This window comes from Lycium ferocissimum, chromosome 7 (genome assembly GCF_029784015.1).
Source record: "Lycium ferocissimum isolate CSIRO_LF1 chromosome 7, AGI_CSIRO_Lferr_CH_V1, whole genome shotgun sequence".
Classification (NCBI taxonomy): Eukaryota; Viridiplantae; Streptophyta; class Magnoliopsida; order Solanales; family Solanaceae; genus Lycium; species Lycium ferocissimum.
In genome coordinates this window covers 25,591,437-25,611,675 of record NC_081348.1, presented here as the reverse complement: position 1 = coordinate 25,611,675, position 20,239 = coordinate 25,591,437, and the positions used below count along the sequence as shown (strand labels likewise).

The window sequence follows — 20,239 nt, the reverse complement described above, 5'->3', positions numbered from 1 at the left end:
CTAGCTGTTTTTGTCTTTTTATTACTCGTCTTTAAAATTAGCTGCTACTACTACTACTACTCGTTTTCTCGTGTTCTATTAATTTAGATACACTAATAACTTCTTCAACTACTTCAAAGTTAAAAAATACATTTAAGACATTGCAATTACTATTACTCTCAACATTTTTCAACTGCTACTAATATAATGTGTAAGTCAATATGTCTTATATTCATTCCATTAGTTATGTGAACATATTTCTTTTTCCTGCATTGGTTCAGTTAAAGTTGATAACATTGGGTAACTACTTCACAAAGATTCAGAAGCTAAAGTGTGAAGACTGCAGATCAGTTTTTGTTTGTCCGAAGAAGATTCATTGGATTTCTTAAATGTTGCACCGCAGTGAAATGGGTTCACATGGCATCAAGACTGTTCACGTGGGTATTACATATTCTATTAAACACCATAAATAAAAAAACAAAAAAAAAACGAGAGAGTAGTTATTGAATTAATACTCTTAGTTTATGCTGTGATCATCTCATTTTATGTTTCATTGCTTAAAATAACACATTTTTATTATTTAATTATATTCTTAACATTTTCTTATCAATTTATGTGATATTCTTTCCACATCCTCTAAAACCAACGTTATCTTTCAATATCTAATAACAATTTAATTTCAAACTTTTCGTTTCGTCCTTAATGAAATGAGTTATAACCATATAAATTTTTATGACTTATTTTACCACAAATTTTTAAAATATTTCTTTTTATTTAAAGCACCAAATTTATACAAAGTATAATACATAGCACCAGGGCATAGATTTGATATACTATTTGCATTTTGGGGAGTTTCCTAAGTTCATACCTGATGATACCTCCTTCTGTTTTGCATACACAATTTTCGATTCTTCTATACATACAAATTCTAATTCTCTTGTTAATCTAATTTTGAATTTTGGATTACTCCTATATAGTAAATTATTATTTATTATTATATATATAAAACTTAATGCATGTGGCATAAAATGGGGAGAAAGGACATTTCTTTATTGTTTTTTTCTCTCCTACTGTGCTCATCAATTTTTGCCTGGACGCCTCTGTGGCAAATGTCAGCACTATCAGCTGTATTCTCAGAAACTGATCCCCTCTCCATTTTCTGGCTTGTGAGTCTTGGGTTGGTTTAGTTGCAGGTTTTGCTTTTCCCTTCCAAGAAATTACTACTCCCATGAAATAAAGTCAAGAAATGCAGCTTCATCTGTCATCTGCCACCCCTCTTTCTCTCTCTGGTCTTTCCCTCTCTCTCTCTCTCTCTTTCCTTTATATGTATGTGTTAAAGATTAAATTTTTCTTTGTGGGGTTTGTGTTACTGATGAAATTATGTTGATTTTGGTGAAGGAAAAGAAAAGTCACCACCCAGCATAGAACTGTCTTTAGGCTATGGAGATTCAGGCCATGTGATTAAGGAAGAAGAAAAAAGTGCTAATGACAAGTCTGTGTTTACATCAGCTCAGTTTTATGAACTCCAGGTCCAAGCTGTGATTTTTAAGTACATAGTTTCTGGTCTTCCAGTTCCTTTTCATCTCTTTTTCACCATTTGGAGTAGTGTTTCCAGTTCCTTGGGCTTTGCTGACGGTGGAATCTACAAACTGTATCCTACCTGTAAGGTTTCTCTTCTTTTGCTCTAATCTGTCCTTTTAATTTTGTGATTGGTTATTCCATCAAGAACTGAACAATTGCATACTTACTCCCTTAAGCATGTTTTTGTCCATCTTCTGTTATTTTTATCTACCAAATTGGTGCTATCTATTCAAGAATGTGTTTTTTTGGTTAAACTGTTGAATAACTGTTGGATGATTCTCCTTTTGTTTTCAGTAGTCTAGTACAGGAACTGTGGTGTTTGTTTCTATATACTTGAACTTCACTTTTTTGAATAACAAGGTTGAAAACTCTATTGATAAGAATGTTGAGATCCCAAGAACATTAAACCGACTTTACGCTATTGGAAATGAATTTTTAGGTTTCTAAATCTTTTTAGTACATTGGATGAAGTTCATGCTGGAAAAGATTACGCGATATTCTAACACTGCAATGCTTTTGGATTCTGTTCCTTTTGAGTTTTGGCTCTTTTCCTTTTGTATTACAGTAGTTTTATTTTTTCCTTTGCCTTGATTTCTGAAGTCTGCAATGCTTTATGATTCTCCTATGATATTGGCTCTACTGTTTAATTGACTATATGGTGAGATGCATCCTTGTGGTGGTCGTCATTGATGTAAGTTTTATTTTACGATAAACATTTGCCCTGTATTTAATTAAGATTGATCCTCGGTGAATCGTGTCCATTTGTTCCGCCATCTTTTCCTCCCAACAGAGTGTTAGGGGAAAGCGTTGTTTGTTATGTCATTCCTACCATGTGAGCTCTAAATTTGAAAAAGCTTATAGCTTACTCGTGATTTTAATTTCTAGAAGTCTGTATATCATACTTAGCTTGATTTGGGGAATGAATATCTGGTGCTGAATATTCTTTGATAGGTAAGGGCTAGAGTAAATGTTTCTCCGTGGTAGATTCATTACTCAATGAAGAGCTTGGTTTTGTGAATGTTTAGGATATTTGAAGCCTGTCGTAATGTTTTCTAATATGGATGCTGGTTGCAGTGGGGCGATTTGATTATACGAGCATGACAGATCCTGAACCAGGGAGGTGTAGAAGAACTGATGGGAAGAAATGGAGGTGCAAAAGGGATGTGATTCCAGGTCAGAAGTACTGTGAACAGCATATGCATAGGGGTCGACGTTCAAGAAAGCCTGTGGAAGCTTCCGAATATGTTATGAAATCAGATGATAAAAGTAACACTTCCAAGAGAATCAAACCGTATGCTAGTTCTGATGACCCTGGCAGCAAATGTGCTCCTACCACTAGTAAAATTTCCTGTTTGTCTTCTAGTACCAGAAATAACCAAAACAACAGCATCGAGGACTCATCTGCTATACCAAGATTCATCAGTTCCAGCAACATCGGTGAGAAACAAGACAAACACATGACTTGCAATAGAAAGGACACAACAACTTGCCTAAGAATCCCATCTTTCTTCGCTGGTAACAATGCTGATAGCATGAAGATTGATTCCAATCGTATTAGTCCATGCAAAACCAACCAAAGCAAGAATTATGAAGATGCTAGGAATTATGGCGGTTTGGTTCCAATTAATGGAATATCTGCGGAGAGTGATCAGCAACATACTACAGGTAAATCATAAAATCCAATATTTTATCAATGAGCAATTTCTTTCCCTCTTCATTTTTTCCTTATCCTTCATCGGTTTAAGAACTGAAAAAATTGCATGCTTTTCCTGGAAGAAGGTCTTGCTGTTGATTATTTATTAGTAGATTTTGTTCTTCCAAGCAGTACCTAATTTTTTGGGTGCCTCATGGAACTATTAGAGGAATCCACCATAGCAGACTTCCCTTCCTCTTCCGTTAGGTAGGCAAATGGGTTAAATCAGGCAAACCAGGTGTTAAGTTGGTGCGGACGAAGGATCATTGTAATTCTAGCTTCTTCGTCTTTTGTGCTACTTAGACGAGTTAAGTTCGCTATTCATGATATTTATGAAAGCCAGCATTAACATGTTCTGTTAGAACTTCAAGGTCCTTGAGGATCTTGTGAAGTGGGTGGAGGATGAGCTGGATTTCTTATAACTGTTATGGCCTGTGGGGGAGCGAAGGAGCATGGTGGAGCTAAATCCTAGAAAGTTAGCATTAAAAGTACAGCCATTAGTTCTCTGGTTGATAATGCCAAAGCCTAATTGATCCTCACTCTCTCCACGGTATTCCTATTGGAGAAAAGATGGCTGGTAATGATAGTAGAGGTTCTGTATTTTTTTAACAAACTTAAAATAAGTTTGTTTCTTTCCAATTCTCAGCCAATCCGATATGTTTCAGAGTAACCTCACTTCTCACCTTTTCATTACTTTTTCTGTTGCATATATCTGAAAAAAAGATTCAGGTTATAGGTGAAGCGTGTCATATAGGACATGTGGAAGATGATGGTTGACTTATTACAACTATTTCTAGTTTTTGTTTATCCTTTTGCATTAAAGCTGTGACGGTGGAAGGAGAACTTAGTTTCTTTTATGCTTAACTTTCCTTTTAGTAGCTCGGCAAACTTTGATGATTGTGGATAATATCGTTAGCCTTATCTTGGTGTTAATATTCTCAGAATGTTAAGAGTAAATTAAGCGAGGTACATTAGCTTCTTAACATGCAGCACTAACTTGAATTTTGATTGTAACTACAAATGTTCAGAAACTGAAGGGCAGAGGTGCAGAAGATCAGATGGTAAGAAATGGAGATGCAGCAGGAATGTTGTTCCTCGTCAAAAGTACTGTGAGATTCACATGCACAGGGGTGCCAAAAGAAAAAGGGTAGCAGCCTCTGACTTGGTTGTTGTCCCGCCTTCTAAGCCTTCCTCGTACAGATTTTGCCAACCCGAAAATGATGCTACTGGAAGAAACTTGAACACCAGTCTCTCCATCTACACACTCCCAGGTCCTCAAAACATTACAGATGATTATTCTAACAGTAACAGTACTAGTGATGCCACCACTATAACCGATGAAATACCAGCATTTGTGTCACATTAGTTGAAAATCATGGAGACTTTGTGATGTCTTTTTTGGCAAGATGTGTGAACTTGAGAAGTGATCAAAGTTGTTTTGTGTAGTAGTTACCGATGGTCATGTACAAGTCCCTAGTTTGTAGATGTTTAGATTGAAACTTCCGTTTTGTAATAGGTTATCGATGGTCATGTACAAGTCCCTAGTTTGTAGATGTTTTAGGATTGAAAATTCCGTTTTGTAATAGGTTTGATGGGATCAGATGGACATGAACTTTTCCTATCTCCGGCCGCGCGAATTGATGACTACTTTTAGAAGGTCTGAGCTCCGTATTCGAAAATTTTCTTTTTCAGGATGGTATCTTATTGTGATTTGTGTATGAGTTTATCTATCACTCAATATGAAGACTGATAGTGCGGGGAATTAAGATGTGTTATTACCAGGACTTTTTGAAGTATCATGGAAACTATCAACAGAACAGCTAACAATGCCTTCTTTCCTCTTCTATAGATATGACATGAAGTTCTTTTGTACCATAAAAGGCAAAAATAATGAACTTGTGTCTCTTGAAGTCCCAATAAAGCTTTACCTTAGACTGGTTGAATAAAAATCTAAATTGGTCAGATTCTCTATCTTATGTACAAAATGTTGGTACTTTATGGAGAATAGAATTTAGCTTGAGGCCTATCAATGACGCTGTTCTTAAAGATATTTCGCCACACCGAAAACAATATTATTAGGCCTACGAAGTATCTCAAGATTCAACAAGCTCTTCCAGTGATTAAGTGGGAGCAAAAACAATAGATTTCAAGAAAATAAAACCCAACTTTTTTAGATAGGGGAAAAAAGAGTGTAGGTAAGAGAAGTTATAATCACTTGTGTTCAACAAAGTAGTGTACATAGGTGTTTTTCCAACAGCTAGTAGTAATTAACAACTAGTTTGACTGCATTAAGTAAATAGATGTAAAAATAATTTAGAAAAGATTTTTACAAACCAATGATGAACATTCTCTTTTGAGATAACACTAATTTTTGCAGCCGAAACCACATATGTTATGATGTGACATTGTTGGAAACAAAAATAATCTCCAATAAAAAAGGGGAGAGGAATTAATCAGTGTAGGGGTTTCGTGGTGTAGTTGGTTATCACGTCAGTCTAACACACTGAAGGTCTCCGGTTCGAGTCCGGGCGAAGCCACTTTTTGGAATTATTTTTCGTTTGATTCAAGTTGTATATACATGGACTAAACCTTATTAGGAATAATGTTAGTATGTTTTGAAGGGAAAAAACAGAATAATATGGGAAATTATACTGAAGTAATGTAATATCTCATGGAATATCAGTTGCATTGTTAAATCAAAAAGCTATTTATAGAAAGTCAATGAGCAAAATTATGTGACAGGAAAAACTTTAAAAAATATTGCTCTCCTTATTGATTTAGAATTCATGATTTCTTTTCTTTCAGATATTTAAATACCGGTTTACATTTTAATGTAAGGCAACCATATCTGTTTAAGTACTTTTTTTGGTGCGACCAATACATAATGAAAATTGTAGTGAGGGAGGATTTAAAACAGCAAAATAGATTGGAGGAAGAAATTTTGACTACAACTAACAACATTGCATATCGTCAACTGAGATTAATTAGAATTCGACAGATGAAAAAGAACACAAATTAAACCCATGCATGCTTTGTTTAAAAAAAAAAAAAAAAAAGAAGAAGAAAAGGGCATGACATGATCTTGATTTGCACTGTGATGAAAAATACTGGTGCAATCTTATTTAATACTACTATATAGTATATACTACTCCTATATATCCTAAAACCACCACCGTGATGATGGTGGTGACCGCCACCGCTGCCACCACCACCACCACTGTGATGATGGTGGCCGCCTCCGTGATGATGGTGGTGACCGCCACCACCGGCATCAAGGTAAGAAGTAGAACTAGCCAGAGTAGTTCCTAAATAAAACGGACTAATTCCAGTATCATCATAGGCTGTGCGATTACATGTGCTAGTGCCTTGTATAGCTGATGATGAATAACCTTGTATAGCTGATGATGAATAAACATATTTTGTCTGGCCTTTCTCCATGTTGTCCTCGTTTTTTTTGCTGGAAGGCGTTTTGCTAATACACAACCCCATTGAAATTGTAGAATTAAGAAACTGGAAGAATGTTGTGAATTGTGATCCAAAAGACGAGAATAAAGTAAGAAGATAACGGAACAAAGAGATAATGATATATTGATTTTCTTTTTTGGTTTTCCACCCGGTCTGGTACACGCTTTGGCATTGATGTTCAAGGGTATTGTTTACTCTAACTTTGTTTCTTTGTGTAGATATTTTCATCTGGCCTTTATTAGGTTGTCCTTGTTTTTCCTGCTGGAAGACTTTTTGCTAATGCACGACCCCATATAAATTGTACAATGAAGAAATTGGACGAATCTTGTGATCTAAAAGATGAGAAGATGGAACAAAGACATGGTGATATATTGATGTTCAAGGGGTATCTTTTACTATATATCTTTGTTTCTCTGTGTAGGTATAACTAAAAATCTTATAGAATGACAAAGCTTTATATAGAAGTGCCAAATAGAGATGAGAAAACCCAAATCTAGTTATGTTAGGATTCTATATGCATGATCCGTTCATTATTATTATATCAGTTTGTGTTATTTTGGGTTTAGGATTCTATATGCATGATCGTTCGTTATTACCATATCAGTTTGTGTTGTGTTGGGTTTAATTTGAAACTCGTACTAAATATTATATACTAATACTAAATCCCTCACAGACACTAAAAACTTGAAATATGAAAACTTTTAGCAGTATGTACCATAAAACTTACCCTTAAATTTTTCAAATATCTTGGTCACAACTCACGTGCTTTATGGTCAATATACAAACTATATCTCCTATGATCGAACATTGTAGGAGCAAGAAACAAAGGAACATGAATGAACGGAAAAATGAAAACAGATCATTTACATGGTGGTATAGGAACACCAGATCTGAGCATTAATGGAACACTTTAGATAAAATCCGAAACCAAAACTTTATCTTTGGATGTTTGTTTTTGTTTACCCCTTTTTTTTTACCGTATACAATTTTCAAGGGAAGCAAAGGTGTCGTGGGGTAGTTGGTTATCACGTCAGTCTAACACACTGAAGGTCTCCGGTTTGAAAGCTTGTCAATATATACTCAATAGAAGCTCGAGTTCCTCAAGAAATTTGGTCTTCTTTGTAAGGAATTGCCATCTTCTGGTATGAGTCATATCAACAGGAATCAATCATTTTAATTTGTGTTTCAAGAAAATTGACATATTGAATCTACCATCAGGTCCACAAGTTATAATTTTTTCAAAAATTGGATCAACCAGTTTTTTATGTTTCAAAGTTGATCTCGGAAGTTGCTATTAAGTGCATAGTTTACCATTTCTTACTTACCTATTTCAATTTGTTTGGTGTAATTTAATTCGGCATGAATTTGTTTTCTTCAAAAAAGGAAGACTTTTGAACTTTGTAGTCTTAAACATGCCATAACATTTGTGTGACCGTAAGGTTTAAAAATTTGTGATCTTAAACATGCTATAGCATTTGTGTAACTACAAAAACTTTTCATTAAAGAAACATACAAATATGTCATTCTTTTTCTAATGGACTAATAAGAAAATAGTATCAAATAAGGTGGAACGCAGGGACTCTTTACAAACCTTTATCACATGGTCAAACTAAGGAAAGAAAAATGAAGTATTAATGAGTAACGAACAAGCAAAAAAAAAAAAAAAAAGGTGATATGGTTTTCCGATTTAATTTGTAACTGTTAAGATTAAATTATTTGATTTGATGTAAAATGATCTGAGGATTTGATCCTCATCCCTTCCTCAAAACAACGTTGGAATCTCCATTGGTTCAACGTGAATTGGCAGAGTATAAAACCAATTGCTGTCACCATCCCCTCTCAGAGTCAACGCCTCAATTAGTGGGTCAACGTCTATTTGTTAGTATTTATTAGGCATAAAAGACTAAAGAAATATTTGTTAATCAAGTTCGACTAATTCTAAGTTTCCTCTAGCCTAAAGTTGCAGCAAAACAAAATTCTACATTCCAAACCAACTGCAAAACAAAAAATATACATAGTATTTGCTTTGACTGGAAGCTAAAGAGAAGGAAAAATGGCATATCCTTTGAAATGCATAGAGAAGGTATGCGAGCATTGGCCAAACTGTAAATATGACACACGACCTTTCTACATGGAGCTCAGATTTTTCAGGACGTTTTTCATAGCAGCTTCTAAATGGTGCAAAGACGATAATGGCGAACTCAGTCATCTCCTCGATTACCTTCAAGATTTGATCAGAAATGCAAGAACTGAGTTTCACTATATTGTTTGTTATGGTCATAATATTTGGGATGTTCTTGCATTTGATAAGCTTGACAAGATCAGCCTGCTAAAGCATCCATCAAGTCCTTCAGAATTTCGTCTCATCGCCGTTCAATTCTTGTTTGAACAGTGAACTTGTGGAGGAGCACCTTAAGCTTCTCATTAAGAATTTTGGTGATGTACTACAATTTCAAAAGGCTTTGGGTTCTTCCCAAAAGGAAGAAATTAAACTTGTTCAAGAAAAGCTCGAGTTTCTCAAGAATTTCCTATTCTTCGTAAGTAAGTTGATAGTTGAGCATGAGAAATTGCAAGCTGTGGTGGATCATATAGGAGTTGTGGCTGATATAGCAACAACTTATGTGTCTTTCCCTTGTTTGGGCAACACATCTGATAAAGACATGACTAATGGTGTGTTATTTGATCTGATAATTCAGACCATCAAGCCCAATAAGCCAGAGGTCACAAAGGCCTATGTTCTACCTTTGAAAGGTTTGGTACCACCAGGATCATAGAGTCATCTAATGCATGAGCTTATTGGTTCCTTTGTTGATTTTCTCCTTCAGGATCTCAACGAGGTGCTTGAATCTCAGGCAAGAACTTTTGTGAAGGATCACTTTGAAACACTTCACAAAGAGCTCAGATTCATCCTGACTTTCCTTATTTCTCCACCAGAGCAGCCAACAATGGTGGGAAAATTAGATGATGTCTCAGCAGTCATCGAAGCTACAGTAATAGATGCAGACTCTATCGTCCATCGCTTTCAGAAAAAAGAAATGAATGAAAACTCTGCCAAAGAATCGGAACTTGCAGTCATTGGTTTGTTAAAAAAGGTAGAATCCATAAAGCCAAAGTCTGGAGAGATTTATCTCAACCTGCCAACAAAATCAATATTCCCAGAGATTGGTGTGTTGGGGTTCATAAATTCTTTGTTTGAGAATGTGCAACAGCTTTTGGACTCAAAAATTGATTCAATTGCTCTTGTGAAACATCAATTGGAGACTCTGTTGCAGGAGCTTGAGTTCTTCAAATCATTTCTCAAGGATGCTGCGTATCTACATGAGGATGATGAGATGAACGTCCTTAGCACACACATTATACATTTGTTCTACAGGATCGAGTACATTATCGACTCTTTTCTTGTAAGGCCTTCCTGTTTATGGCATCGTCTGTTAGACGATGTCATACTGTAGACTATGTTTGTTAAGACACAAATCTTTGATAAGAAGACGAGTGCTTTGAGAGACCATGAGTCTCCAAGTGTTTTTGCTTCAGAAGAGAACTCTTCATTATTTGATGAAGAGTTAGTTGGTTTCGAGGATGAGGCACAAACCATAGTTGCAAAGCTAATTAAGGGACCAGCGGAGCTTGACATCATTTCAATTGTTGGTATGCCTGCTCTGGAAAAACAACGTTTGCCAAGAAAGTGTTCAATGATGAAAGTGTTTCTCAGCACTTCCAGGTAGGAGCTGGTGCTGTGTATCTCAATTATATCAAAAGAAAGAGCTGCTAATAGAATTATTATATCAATTTGTTGAGGACACTTACTTGATCAGGAGAATGGATGAGGAGCAACAACTAGCTCATGAGCTGAAAAAAAGATTACAGAGGAGGAGGTACCTCATTGTTACAGACGACATGTGGAAGACTGATGTGTGGGATGATTTTAAGATGTGTTTTCCAGATAACAACAACGGAAGCAGAATTATCATGACAACCCGCTTTAACGAAGTTGCTCTGTATGCTAAACAATGCAGTGAACCTCATTATCTTCGTTTTCTTAACGAACAAGAAAGTTGGAATTTACTGCAAAAGAAGTTGTTTCATGAGGAGGGCTGCCCTACTAAACTACTGCAAGTTGGAAAATAAATTTCAGATAAATGTCAAGGACTGCCTCTCTTTATCATTTTGGTAGCAGGAATTCTTGGCAATATGGAGGTTAAACCAAACTGTAGGATAGAGGATAAAGCAAACAGCTGGAAACGTGTGACGGACAGTTTAAGTTCTAAGTTGGTTAGTGATAGAGAGCACAACTGGATGGACTTACTAGAACTGAGTTACAAGCATTTGCCTCATCACTTGAAATCTTGCTTCTTGTATTTTGGAGCATTTTTGGAGGATCAAGAGATTCCAGTCTCAAAATTGATTATGTTGTGGATTTCTGAGGGGTTTGTACAAAAAGCTGAGTCAAAGAAACAAGAGGATATTGCAGAAGAATACTTGATGAATCTGATAAGTAGGAATCTAGTAATGGTTGCCAAAAGAAGATCCATAGGTGGGGTGAAATCATGTCGTGTTCATGATTTGTTACACAAGTTTTGCTTGGAAAAGGCAGAGGAAGAAAGCCTGTTGCACGTGACAACAAGTTTGAAGAACAAGTTCCTCCCTTTTCCTATAGTTATAATTACGGTTTTGATACTCATGATTTTGGTCCTCCAAAGACTCCAATATTACATGAGCAACGCAGGCTGCAACCAGTTTCCGGTTCTAGACTTCCTTAATCAGCTTGAATCTCTCAAAGTGTTATACGATGGCACAATTCTGAGTCCTTGTAAGTTTAGCTTCCCTTCAAATCTTAAGAAACTGACACTATCCAAATTTCGCCTCCCATGGAGTGAAATTTGTGCATTGGAAAATCTTGAGGTTCTTAAGTTAGCATTCAAAGCTTTTGAGGGGGATCAATGGGATGTGAATGATGGGTAGTTCAAGAGACTCAAGTTCTTGAAACTAGACTTTCTGAACATTGCACGATGGAATGCCTCAGATGATGCCTTCCCAAGCCTTGAGTGTCTGTTGCAGCAAAAATGTGAGCGACTTGAGGAAATCCCCTCTTGTTTTGGTTACAACACTTATTTACAGATGATTCAGGTGCAATGGTGTAGCTTATCTGCTGCAATATCAGCGATTGAAATCAAAGACATACAAGTTGATGAAATGGGAAATTACAACTTGAAGACTTTTATTCAACAATCAGATGATTACTAGCGATCCCTGCCTCATGCAAGCGAGTTGCAGTTTGCAATCCACTGAGGACGGGTTTTTGGGGTTAGCTCACCCTTGCATGCAGCCAAATTAAATGGCCCTATAAGTCTTTTAAAGAGTAAACTCAGTAAAAATATACATGTAGCAAGACCTTTTTTAGTAACTCTGGTGCCGGTAAAATAGATGATCTTTTTTGGCACTGTATCAAAAAATGAGAGGCATGACCGAAGCTTATTTATTTTGTATTGTCATGTTGAGCTCCATTTACGATTATTACTTATTTCAAAGATGCATCTTGATCAAAGCTTAGACCAAGATTCTACCAAAAGACAAACTAAATTGGGAGAGAAACTTATATATTGTGACCTTAGTACTTCTCAATTCGTTCCTTAAGTATAACCTACCACAAGGTACTGGCTCTGTCCATACCGGGCATCCCATTTCCTTCCTTAAATGAAATTCAAACATAGATTGTTTATTGTCTTTGGGGTTTTTGGCGTTTGCTTCATAGTGAATTTGGAATTTCGATTTGGGGCATTATAGGTTAGGGATTTCATTTGTGACTTTGGAGGGAATTGGGGATTTTAACATTTCGTTATATTGGGTCTAGTTAGAAAAATAGGAAAAGGGGAACGTAAGCGAAATGCAATTAGCAGGATCTTTTCATTTTCTTTTTGGATTTGATTAAAAAAGGATAGAAAATAATTAGAGAGAATAAACTAATTCATACTGTAGGAGGCCTAAAGCTGATATCAGATTGCGAGAAACTTATTTAAGACATTCTTATAATTGATGAATAATTATCTCAATGTTATTATCCTGTTAGATAACTTTATGAACTACTTTTCTAAATCTATATACAACATATGATTTGAGTATACTTATCCATACCTGATGTTTATGCTAGTTTAATGAATACAATTATACAACACACGCTTTTCACATACATACTTATCACTTAATCAATTTTGACATTTGTAATCTTTTAAATTTATTATTTTGGTATTCCGAAAAAGCTATGCAATGACTATTTTCGTAATTGCAAAATAAAAGATTAATAACAACAACAACATACTCAGTGTATACCCACAAGTGAGGTCTGGTAAAGATAGAGCGTACACATATTTTTCCCCTATTTTGAGAGAGGTACGGACTAACACGCATTTAATTTAATTAAAAATTGATACTGCAATAATATAATATGCTGAGGGAATATTACACATTGGAACTTTTTGCGGCGTTAAATTATAAAGTTACTTATAGAAAGACAGTAAACTAAACTATATATTGATAAGAAAAACTTTAAAACATGTGATTTCTTTCTTTCAGATATTTAAACACTGGTTTACTCTTAAGCAATTATATTACAATAGTAAATATTTGTTTTGTTCAATATTATAGCATGCAGGGTAGCTGCTTACATAAAAATTGTTGTTAGGAGGATTAATTTAAACAGCAAAAATAAAATAGAATTGGAGGTATAAATTTAGATAAATAAGCAGTTGAAAATTCATATCTTCAAAAAAAAAAAAAAAAAAGGAACATAAAATATTTGAGTTTTCCACTATTATATATTAAAACGTAACACTGCAGATCTTCAATTCCACCAAGATTTATTAGAATTCAACAGATTAAAAAGGACACAAAATCCATTGCCTTAGGGGAAAAAAAAAAAAGTTAAAGGCATGACATGGTCCTAATTTGCACTATGACTAAAAATACTAGTGCTATCTGATTTCCTATATTCTACTAGTACTACATATTTCCTAAACCCAGTACGTCTTTTTAAGTACTTACAAGAGAAATTAGGGTTAAATTGACTCTAGCCTCCACAACCACCACCACCGCAGCCACCACCGCAACCGCCACCACCGCAACCACCGCCTCCAGTACTAGCTAGCGCTCCTACATAAAACATACTTCCAGTATTGTAGCTTCTGCTATTCCATGATCTAGAACCTTTTCTCTTTGATGAATAAACATATTTTTTTTGGCCTTGTTTTGCAGCTGATGGATAAATATATTTCTTCTGGCCTTTCTCTACGTTGACCTTGTTATTATTGCTGGGAGACTTTTTGCTAACACACGATCCCATGACAATTGTTATATGAAGAAATTGGAGGTGATGATGATAATCTTTTTAACTTTGTTTTTTTTTTTTTTTCTTGTATAGATAAAACTAAGAATCTTATAGAGAATGGACAAAGCATATATATATATATATATATATATATATATATATATATATATATAGAAGTGGGAAATAGAGATAAGGTCGTCATCCTCCCTCCAATGGTAATATAGTTGTGTCAGGATATTATATGCGTGATTCACTCGCTATTATTATCTCGGTTTTTGTTGTGTTAGGAAGCTTGCAATTCTTCTAAATAATATTAATGGGAATGTAATAATGAATATTCGATTAAATACGCAAGCTATTTCAAAGCATTGAATATTTCAAGATGGCGTATTAGGCGTTTGGCGTTATTCTTTTACGGATTTTTACCATATTTGGCTGGTTATCCTTTTTCTTGAATAAAAAGCAATATATTTAATTAATTTTTTCTTTTACTAATAGAAAAGTATAAATTTCTTATATTTGAATAATGTTTTTCATGAAAGGAAAATATTTTGAACTCCTATAAATTTAGACTTCCGAATTCCTTACTTGACAATATTCACAGTATACTTGATACAAGTCAGTGAGGTAAGAATAACGATATCATCTTTGTTTCAAAAGCTATAAATTTAGATAATAAATCTTTGAAATTTTCACCAAATAATAGTAGCACCAATGGTCTTATTTCAGAATATAATGAGTACATGCTATAAATTCGGTTACGTTGTGCTGACTGCTGAAGGAACATTATATCCTATAATTTCGATTTACTCCAATTTAACACCCGAGCTTTTCTTCCGTTAAGTCTTCGTGATTGTTGTTATTAATGTATACATCTCTTAGGCCTCATTTGTTTGCACTTATTTATTGGAGGTCTGAATCTGAATGGTTTAGGCCTTTGAATTAGTGCGTTGTTTGCGATGAATCTAGCATTTATTAGGTCGAATATCTTAATCATTAACATCTTGAACTAAGTCTTAATAACATTAAGAAGTATTTTTATATGGAAATTTTTTACCATTAGCTCTACCCCCACCCCAACCCCCAACCCCACCCCACACCACCCCCACTCCCCACCACCCCAACCCCAACCCACCCCACCCATCCCCCACTCCCCACCACCCTAACCCCACCCACCCCACCCCATACTACCCATCCCCACTCCCCACCATCCCCACCTCCCACCACTAACCCAACCCCCACTACCTCCCACCCCACACCCCAACCACCCACCCCTCCACCCCAAACCACTCACCCATCCCCACTCACCACCCACCACGACTACAAAACACCTCCACCATTACTAGTGAACATAAATGTTTCATTTTTTATCAAATAATTTTTTTTATTAAATATGTATTTATTTTTCTAATATTTAGTTACTTTTTTTATTTGAATTGTATATTTATTATGTTTAAATAAATACATTATGCACATTCAAATGTTGAAAAACAAACAGTCTTAATCATTCAGTGTTCAGACCTAGAGATAACATCTTAATCATTCAGATGTGCATTCATATTCAGGCATCTTAATTTTAATGAAAACAAATGAGGCCGTAGTAAGGTGAAGTATCTCATTTCACAAAATCAGAATAAACGTACCACCGTGAAAGAGGTAATGAAAGAGTTTGTAACGTCGGGAATGAAACTTATGATCTTTTAGTTGAGGGCCCTTTACTTGAGCTAATTCTGACTTTCAAGCGGAGGTTGCAAATGTTATTATACTAAACTGCGGAGTGGTAGGTTGAGCGTGACAGGGAGAGGATGAAATTAGATTCGATCCCATTGATTCTGTTGAAGGAAGGTCCTCATAAAAGAAAATTGCTTTTGTTGAAGAAGTAACAATAAAATAAGCTCTTGGCTTCTGTGTTTGGCTTTTCCTTTTCTATGGTATTATTGTAAAAATTGAGCTTAATTATTTATCATACTCGAGCAATTAAGGAGGGAGTTAAGGGAGAGGAGTGACTTTTTATGCCAAAATCCCTTGGCTCTAGTTATTGATTAGCAGACTTAGCATTTAGCATTTGCTCTGTTACGGGTTGCCTTCGTTGTATCTTGGCGCCCATAACCCCTGCGCGCCCCAGGCGGGCCAAGAGAGTGTCAGTCGCGCAGGAGACGTGCGCAGATGAGTGTCAGCCGCGCGCGCAGGCAGTGTCAGTTGTGCGGGCGACGTGTATTGACTTGTGAGCTTGGCTTGGGTTCAGCCGTACAAGCAAGGGTCCATTAGCCTAGACGTGCAGTCGTGGGGTGATCTTTGTACTATGAGGGATACAAGTATGTTGCGAGGGCTATGTTTGCCAATGCCATGGGACAACCATAGGCACTTAAAAGAGGACCGCACATGACCAAGGCCAAGGATTGAAAGTTACCCTACTCGGGCACGACACAAGGCAGGGTGTCAAGCTTGAGGATGGGAGCGTGCGTGCGGAGAGCGACGCTCGGTGCCGAGCGAGGACATGCGTGTCGTGGCGAGCAGTGCGCAGACGAGACCTAACATATGAAATGCGCCACCGAGCATGACAAGACAAGGCCGAAGCTTGACATCAAACAGGCGGCCTGAGAAAGCTAAGCCTCGAGCAAGCTTCGTCATAGGCAGGCCTTAGGTCGTGCCAAGAAAACACGGGATAGAGAAAGGCCGGCTTGTAGTCGGTGGGACTACGGACGCCGCACGGGCTGTTTCCGCGTGCGCCGCTTGGGAGTTGGCCGGGACGAGTTGGTATCAAAGCAGAGGATGCGCATGAGATGAAGCCATTGGCGAAGGTTGATCTGGCTAGGGTCAGAAAGACAAGCGAAGCCACGGTTATGTTCACAGCTCCCATGAGCTATTTTTTTTTTCAAGAGCATCGGTTGAATGTCAGGGCAGAAATCACATCAAAGCGAGAATGATATTCTTCGTGCCAGTCGAATGGGTGAACCGGGTCACTGCGGTTACAAGGGATTGGTTTGCGTGTATTATGGCTAGAATTTGCTTTGTCAGCCATGAACTATGACTTTCAGGATCAGGCCATTTCACAGCCGTTGTTTCCGCCATCGTCTGTGTTTTGGGAGTTGATTTTGGGGCATCCTAGTTTGATTGAGGTATCTTCAGGGGATGTCTTTCGTGCAGTGGATCAGATCTTTGTTTTCAGAGGGATTCCATCGAGGCGTGTTTGGTTGGCTTTTGCGCCATCAGGAGATGGTCAGCTTATTGCACCGGCGTCTTTATGCTGTTGGGATGTTATTGCAAGATGGGACAAACGGATAGCTGAAGCTCAAATGTTCGCGATTGTGATGATCCGTGGATTAGTCGAAACTCGGTAGCGTGAGCTAGCGACTTGCGGAGCAAGGCATGGACTTGGCTAGAATGTCAAGTGAAGGTAGCGAGCGTTCTAGAGGGGTCGGTTCAAAGGGTCTGGTCGTGTGATGCAACAAGTCAGAGTTGTTGGCCATTATGAAGAGGGGAAATAGGAATTAAAAATTTTCTTTCGAACAGTCTGAGCTTAAGTTGGGGAAAGGGACATCTTGGCGGGTGGTTAGGAAAAAAGCCATGTTTGCCGAGCAACCGGCCATGTTGGAGGCTACTACCATGGACTATAAACTTTGAGGATTAATCGTGGGAGATCTATGGTGGATACGACGGAATCTCATCGGTTATCTTTCCAGGACGGATAGACTTGAGCCTTGCCTGAGGGCATTAGAAGATGACAGACGCCTAGCCATCTTAAGGGTTGCAATGAATGGAAGGTGAGCCCCTCAAAAACCATGTCGGACAAGTGGGTTTGGTGCCTACAACATGGGGCAAACTTGGTCATAGACCAGGAGGGTCGATGAGGCGTGCCGGTGGGGTCGCCACTGACGTAAGGAAGGGCTTCGAGAGCGAGATTCTTTACGGGATGTTTGAGTGTCACAACGAATTGGAGACCGCCACCGTTTTGTGAAACGGAAAGCCAAACCATTTTAATGGGGAGGCAAAATCAGAATGGAGCCAAACTACAGAGGTAGAGGCGCATGATTGGAACCAAGCTGAACCGCTAGACGAAGAGGCATTGTTAGTTAGAATATGAAATTGCGTGGAGCAAGAAGAGGACAGATTCGAATCGCGTGAAGCGGGGAGATCCTTGAAGGATGATAGACCACTTTGCAGGGAGGCAAAGATAGAAATGGGGCCAAACTGCAAGGGCAGGGCGGCGATGCTAAGGGCGAGCCAAAGTGCCAAACCACGTAGCGTGGGGACGTAGATGTGGGAAACGTGTCAAACCACCGAAGTGGGGAGATACTGAAGATTGGAAGCGAGAGCGCAGTCTTGAATCACGGATGTGAGGATGCGAAGGAAAAGTGGGTTAGCTAAGCTTCGAATGGATGGGTTTCGAGTTTGAGAATATGGTCTTTCCGAGCTAGAAATCCGGGGTACACCAAAGCGGCCGAGGAACAATAAAGATGGAACTAAGTCTTTGAGGTACACCGGGAGCGTAAGGGATCTGCCGAGGAAGTGGCAGTTTGAGAACAAAGATGTTGTTCAGAATGGGAGAAGCTACCACTTTGAGAAAATGAAGTCCTCATCAGGAGTATGTCCCAAGAACTTGACGAGTGCCGAGAGGGTGCAAAGTATATGAAGTGCCAAAGACACCACAGTGGAGCGTGGGTTATGCAGGGGCCGTGTTACACGTCAAATGGGACAGGGTTGAGTTTAAAAAGCCACTAGTGTCAGTGTGTGGGCAACTTACTTCGATTTATGGGGTCGAGACTTGATTTGTTTACGCAGCTGATACGGTGGGATTTTCCAGGGGGAAACGGACAAGGACCATGAGGAAATGGTTGGCAAAGGTTGCCACATCGAGGGATGCCTACCTTGACAGCGAGAAAAAGTGTCTTCCTTGTATTGGTGGGAGAGTGTTCGCCTGAGGCGTTGGGCCATGTGAAAATTAAGGGACGATTGTCTTCGCGAAGGAAACGGTAAAAAGAGGCTGCGATGGTCGCGGTGGAGTGTGGAAGTCGCGCCGGGAAGGGTCTTATGTTAGGAATTACCCGAAGGAGACAAAGGTTCCGGATGAGATGAAGGCCGTGAGGGACATGGTGTGGATGACGGGCGGATCACCATAAGTTAGCCACGGAAGCGGTGCAAGTGAGGCACTTTCAAGGAGGGTGCGGGCAGGCGGAGAAACTACGGAGGGGCACGACTCCATTTTTTAAGAGGAGCTAAGATGGGTTCTAAACCCAAAGGATTTGGGAAGGTGATGCGAGACCCCGAGGGGGAAAACTCCTGGTTGACGTGGACGTGTTTATGTCATCGAGAACGACGACGAGCATGAGTGGGGGAGAATGTTCGCAGGCACACCCTTCGTTCCCGCGCGGCTTGGCGCCCATAACCCCTGCGCTCCCCAGGCGGGCCAAGCGAGTGTCAGTCGCGCAGGAGACGTGCACAGGCAGTGTCAGCCGCGCGCGTAGGCAGTGTTAAGCCGCGCAGGCAGTGTCAGCCGTGCGGGCAACGTGTATTGACTTGTGAGCTTGGCTTGGGTTCAGCCGTACAAGCAAGGGTCCGTTGGCCTAGACGTGCAGTCGTGGGGTGACGTTGCTTTGCGAGGATGGAAGTATGTTGCGAGGGCTATGTTTGACGATGCCGTAGGACAACCATGAGCAAGAGAGGACCGCACGTGACGAAGGCCAACGATTGGAAGTTGCCCTCACTCGGGCACGACACAAAGGCAAGTGTCAAGCTCGAGGATAAGACCGCGCACAGTGAGCGACGCTCGTGCCAAGCGAGGGACACGACGTCCGTAGCCAACCCAAGCGGGCGCGCAGAGACGAGACCCAACATATGAAATGCGCCACCGGAGCATGACGCGCACAAGGCCGAAGCCTTGTCATTAAACGGTGGCACAAGTGAAAGCTAAGCCTCTCGAGGCAAACTTTCATCTGTGCACCGGTCGTGCCAAGAAAACCGGGGATGCAGAAAGGCCGGCTTGTAGTCGAGGTGGGACTACGGCGCCGTACGGGCTATTTGTGTGCCTGCGCGCTTAGAGGAGTCGGCCCGCGACGCCCTCTTATGTCTAATGGGTAAGGTTAAAAATATAAGGTACAAAAATTTCGAATTTTCAACAAAGTTTCAATTCCAAATTCAATAATATAAAATCCACAACTAAAAATAAAATCCAAAATGCAAAGCAAAAAGTTAAAAAATTC

General features: G+C 38.8%; 2 protein-coding genes and 1 non-coding gene across 4 annotated transcripts; all 3 read left to right on the top strand.

The window, feature by feature from the left end:
* Positions 1 to 996: 996 nt before the first annotated feature.
* LOC132064023 (growth-regulating factor 9) lies at positions 997 to 5,037 on the top strand. 2 transcript variants are annotated; one of them, XM_059456879.1, is made up of 4 exons: positions 997 to 1,268; positions 1,384 to 1,641; positions 2,635 to 3,225; positions 4,282 to 5,037. In XM_059456879.1, the coding sequence occupies exons 1-4, from the start codon at positions 1,226 to 1,228 to the stop codon at positions 4,617 to 4,619; spliced, it is 1,230 nt and encodes a 409-aa protein (XP_059312862.1). In that variant the 5' UTR covers positions 997 to 1,225; the 3' UTR covers positions 4,620 to 5,037. The 2 variants fall into 2 exon arrangements, with proteins under 2 accessions (XP_059312862.1, XP_059312861.1); XM_059456878.1 differs by having other exon boundaries at positions 998 to 1,268; positions 1,378 to 1,641.
* Positions 5,038 to 5,716: 679 nt separating this feature from the next.
* TRNAV-AAC (transfer RNA valine (anticodon AAC)) lies at positions 5,717 to 5,790 on the top strand. The gene has a single exon. It is a non-coding gene; the product is annotated as a tRNA-Val (tRNA).
* A 643-nt stretch (positions 5,791 to 6,433) lies between these two features.
* On the top strand, positions 6,434 to 11,680 carry LOC132062061 (putative late blight resistance protein homolog R1B-17). The gene is made up of 7 exons (XM_059454710.1): positions 6,434 to 6,529; positions 6,961 to 7,103; positions 9,111 to 9,474; positions 9,544 to 10,056; positions 10,171 to 10,439; positions 10,534 to 10,733; positions 10,854 to 11,680. Exons 1-7 carry the CDS (start codon positions 6,434 to 6,436, stop codon positions 11,678 to 11,680), a joined length of 2,412 nt encoding a protein of 803 aa, XP_059310693.1.
* The last annotated feature ends 8,559 nt before the right edge of the window (positions 11,681 to 20,239 follow it).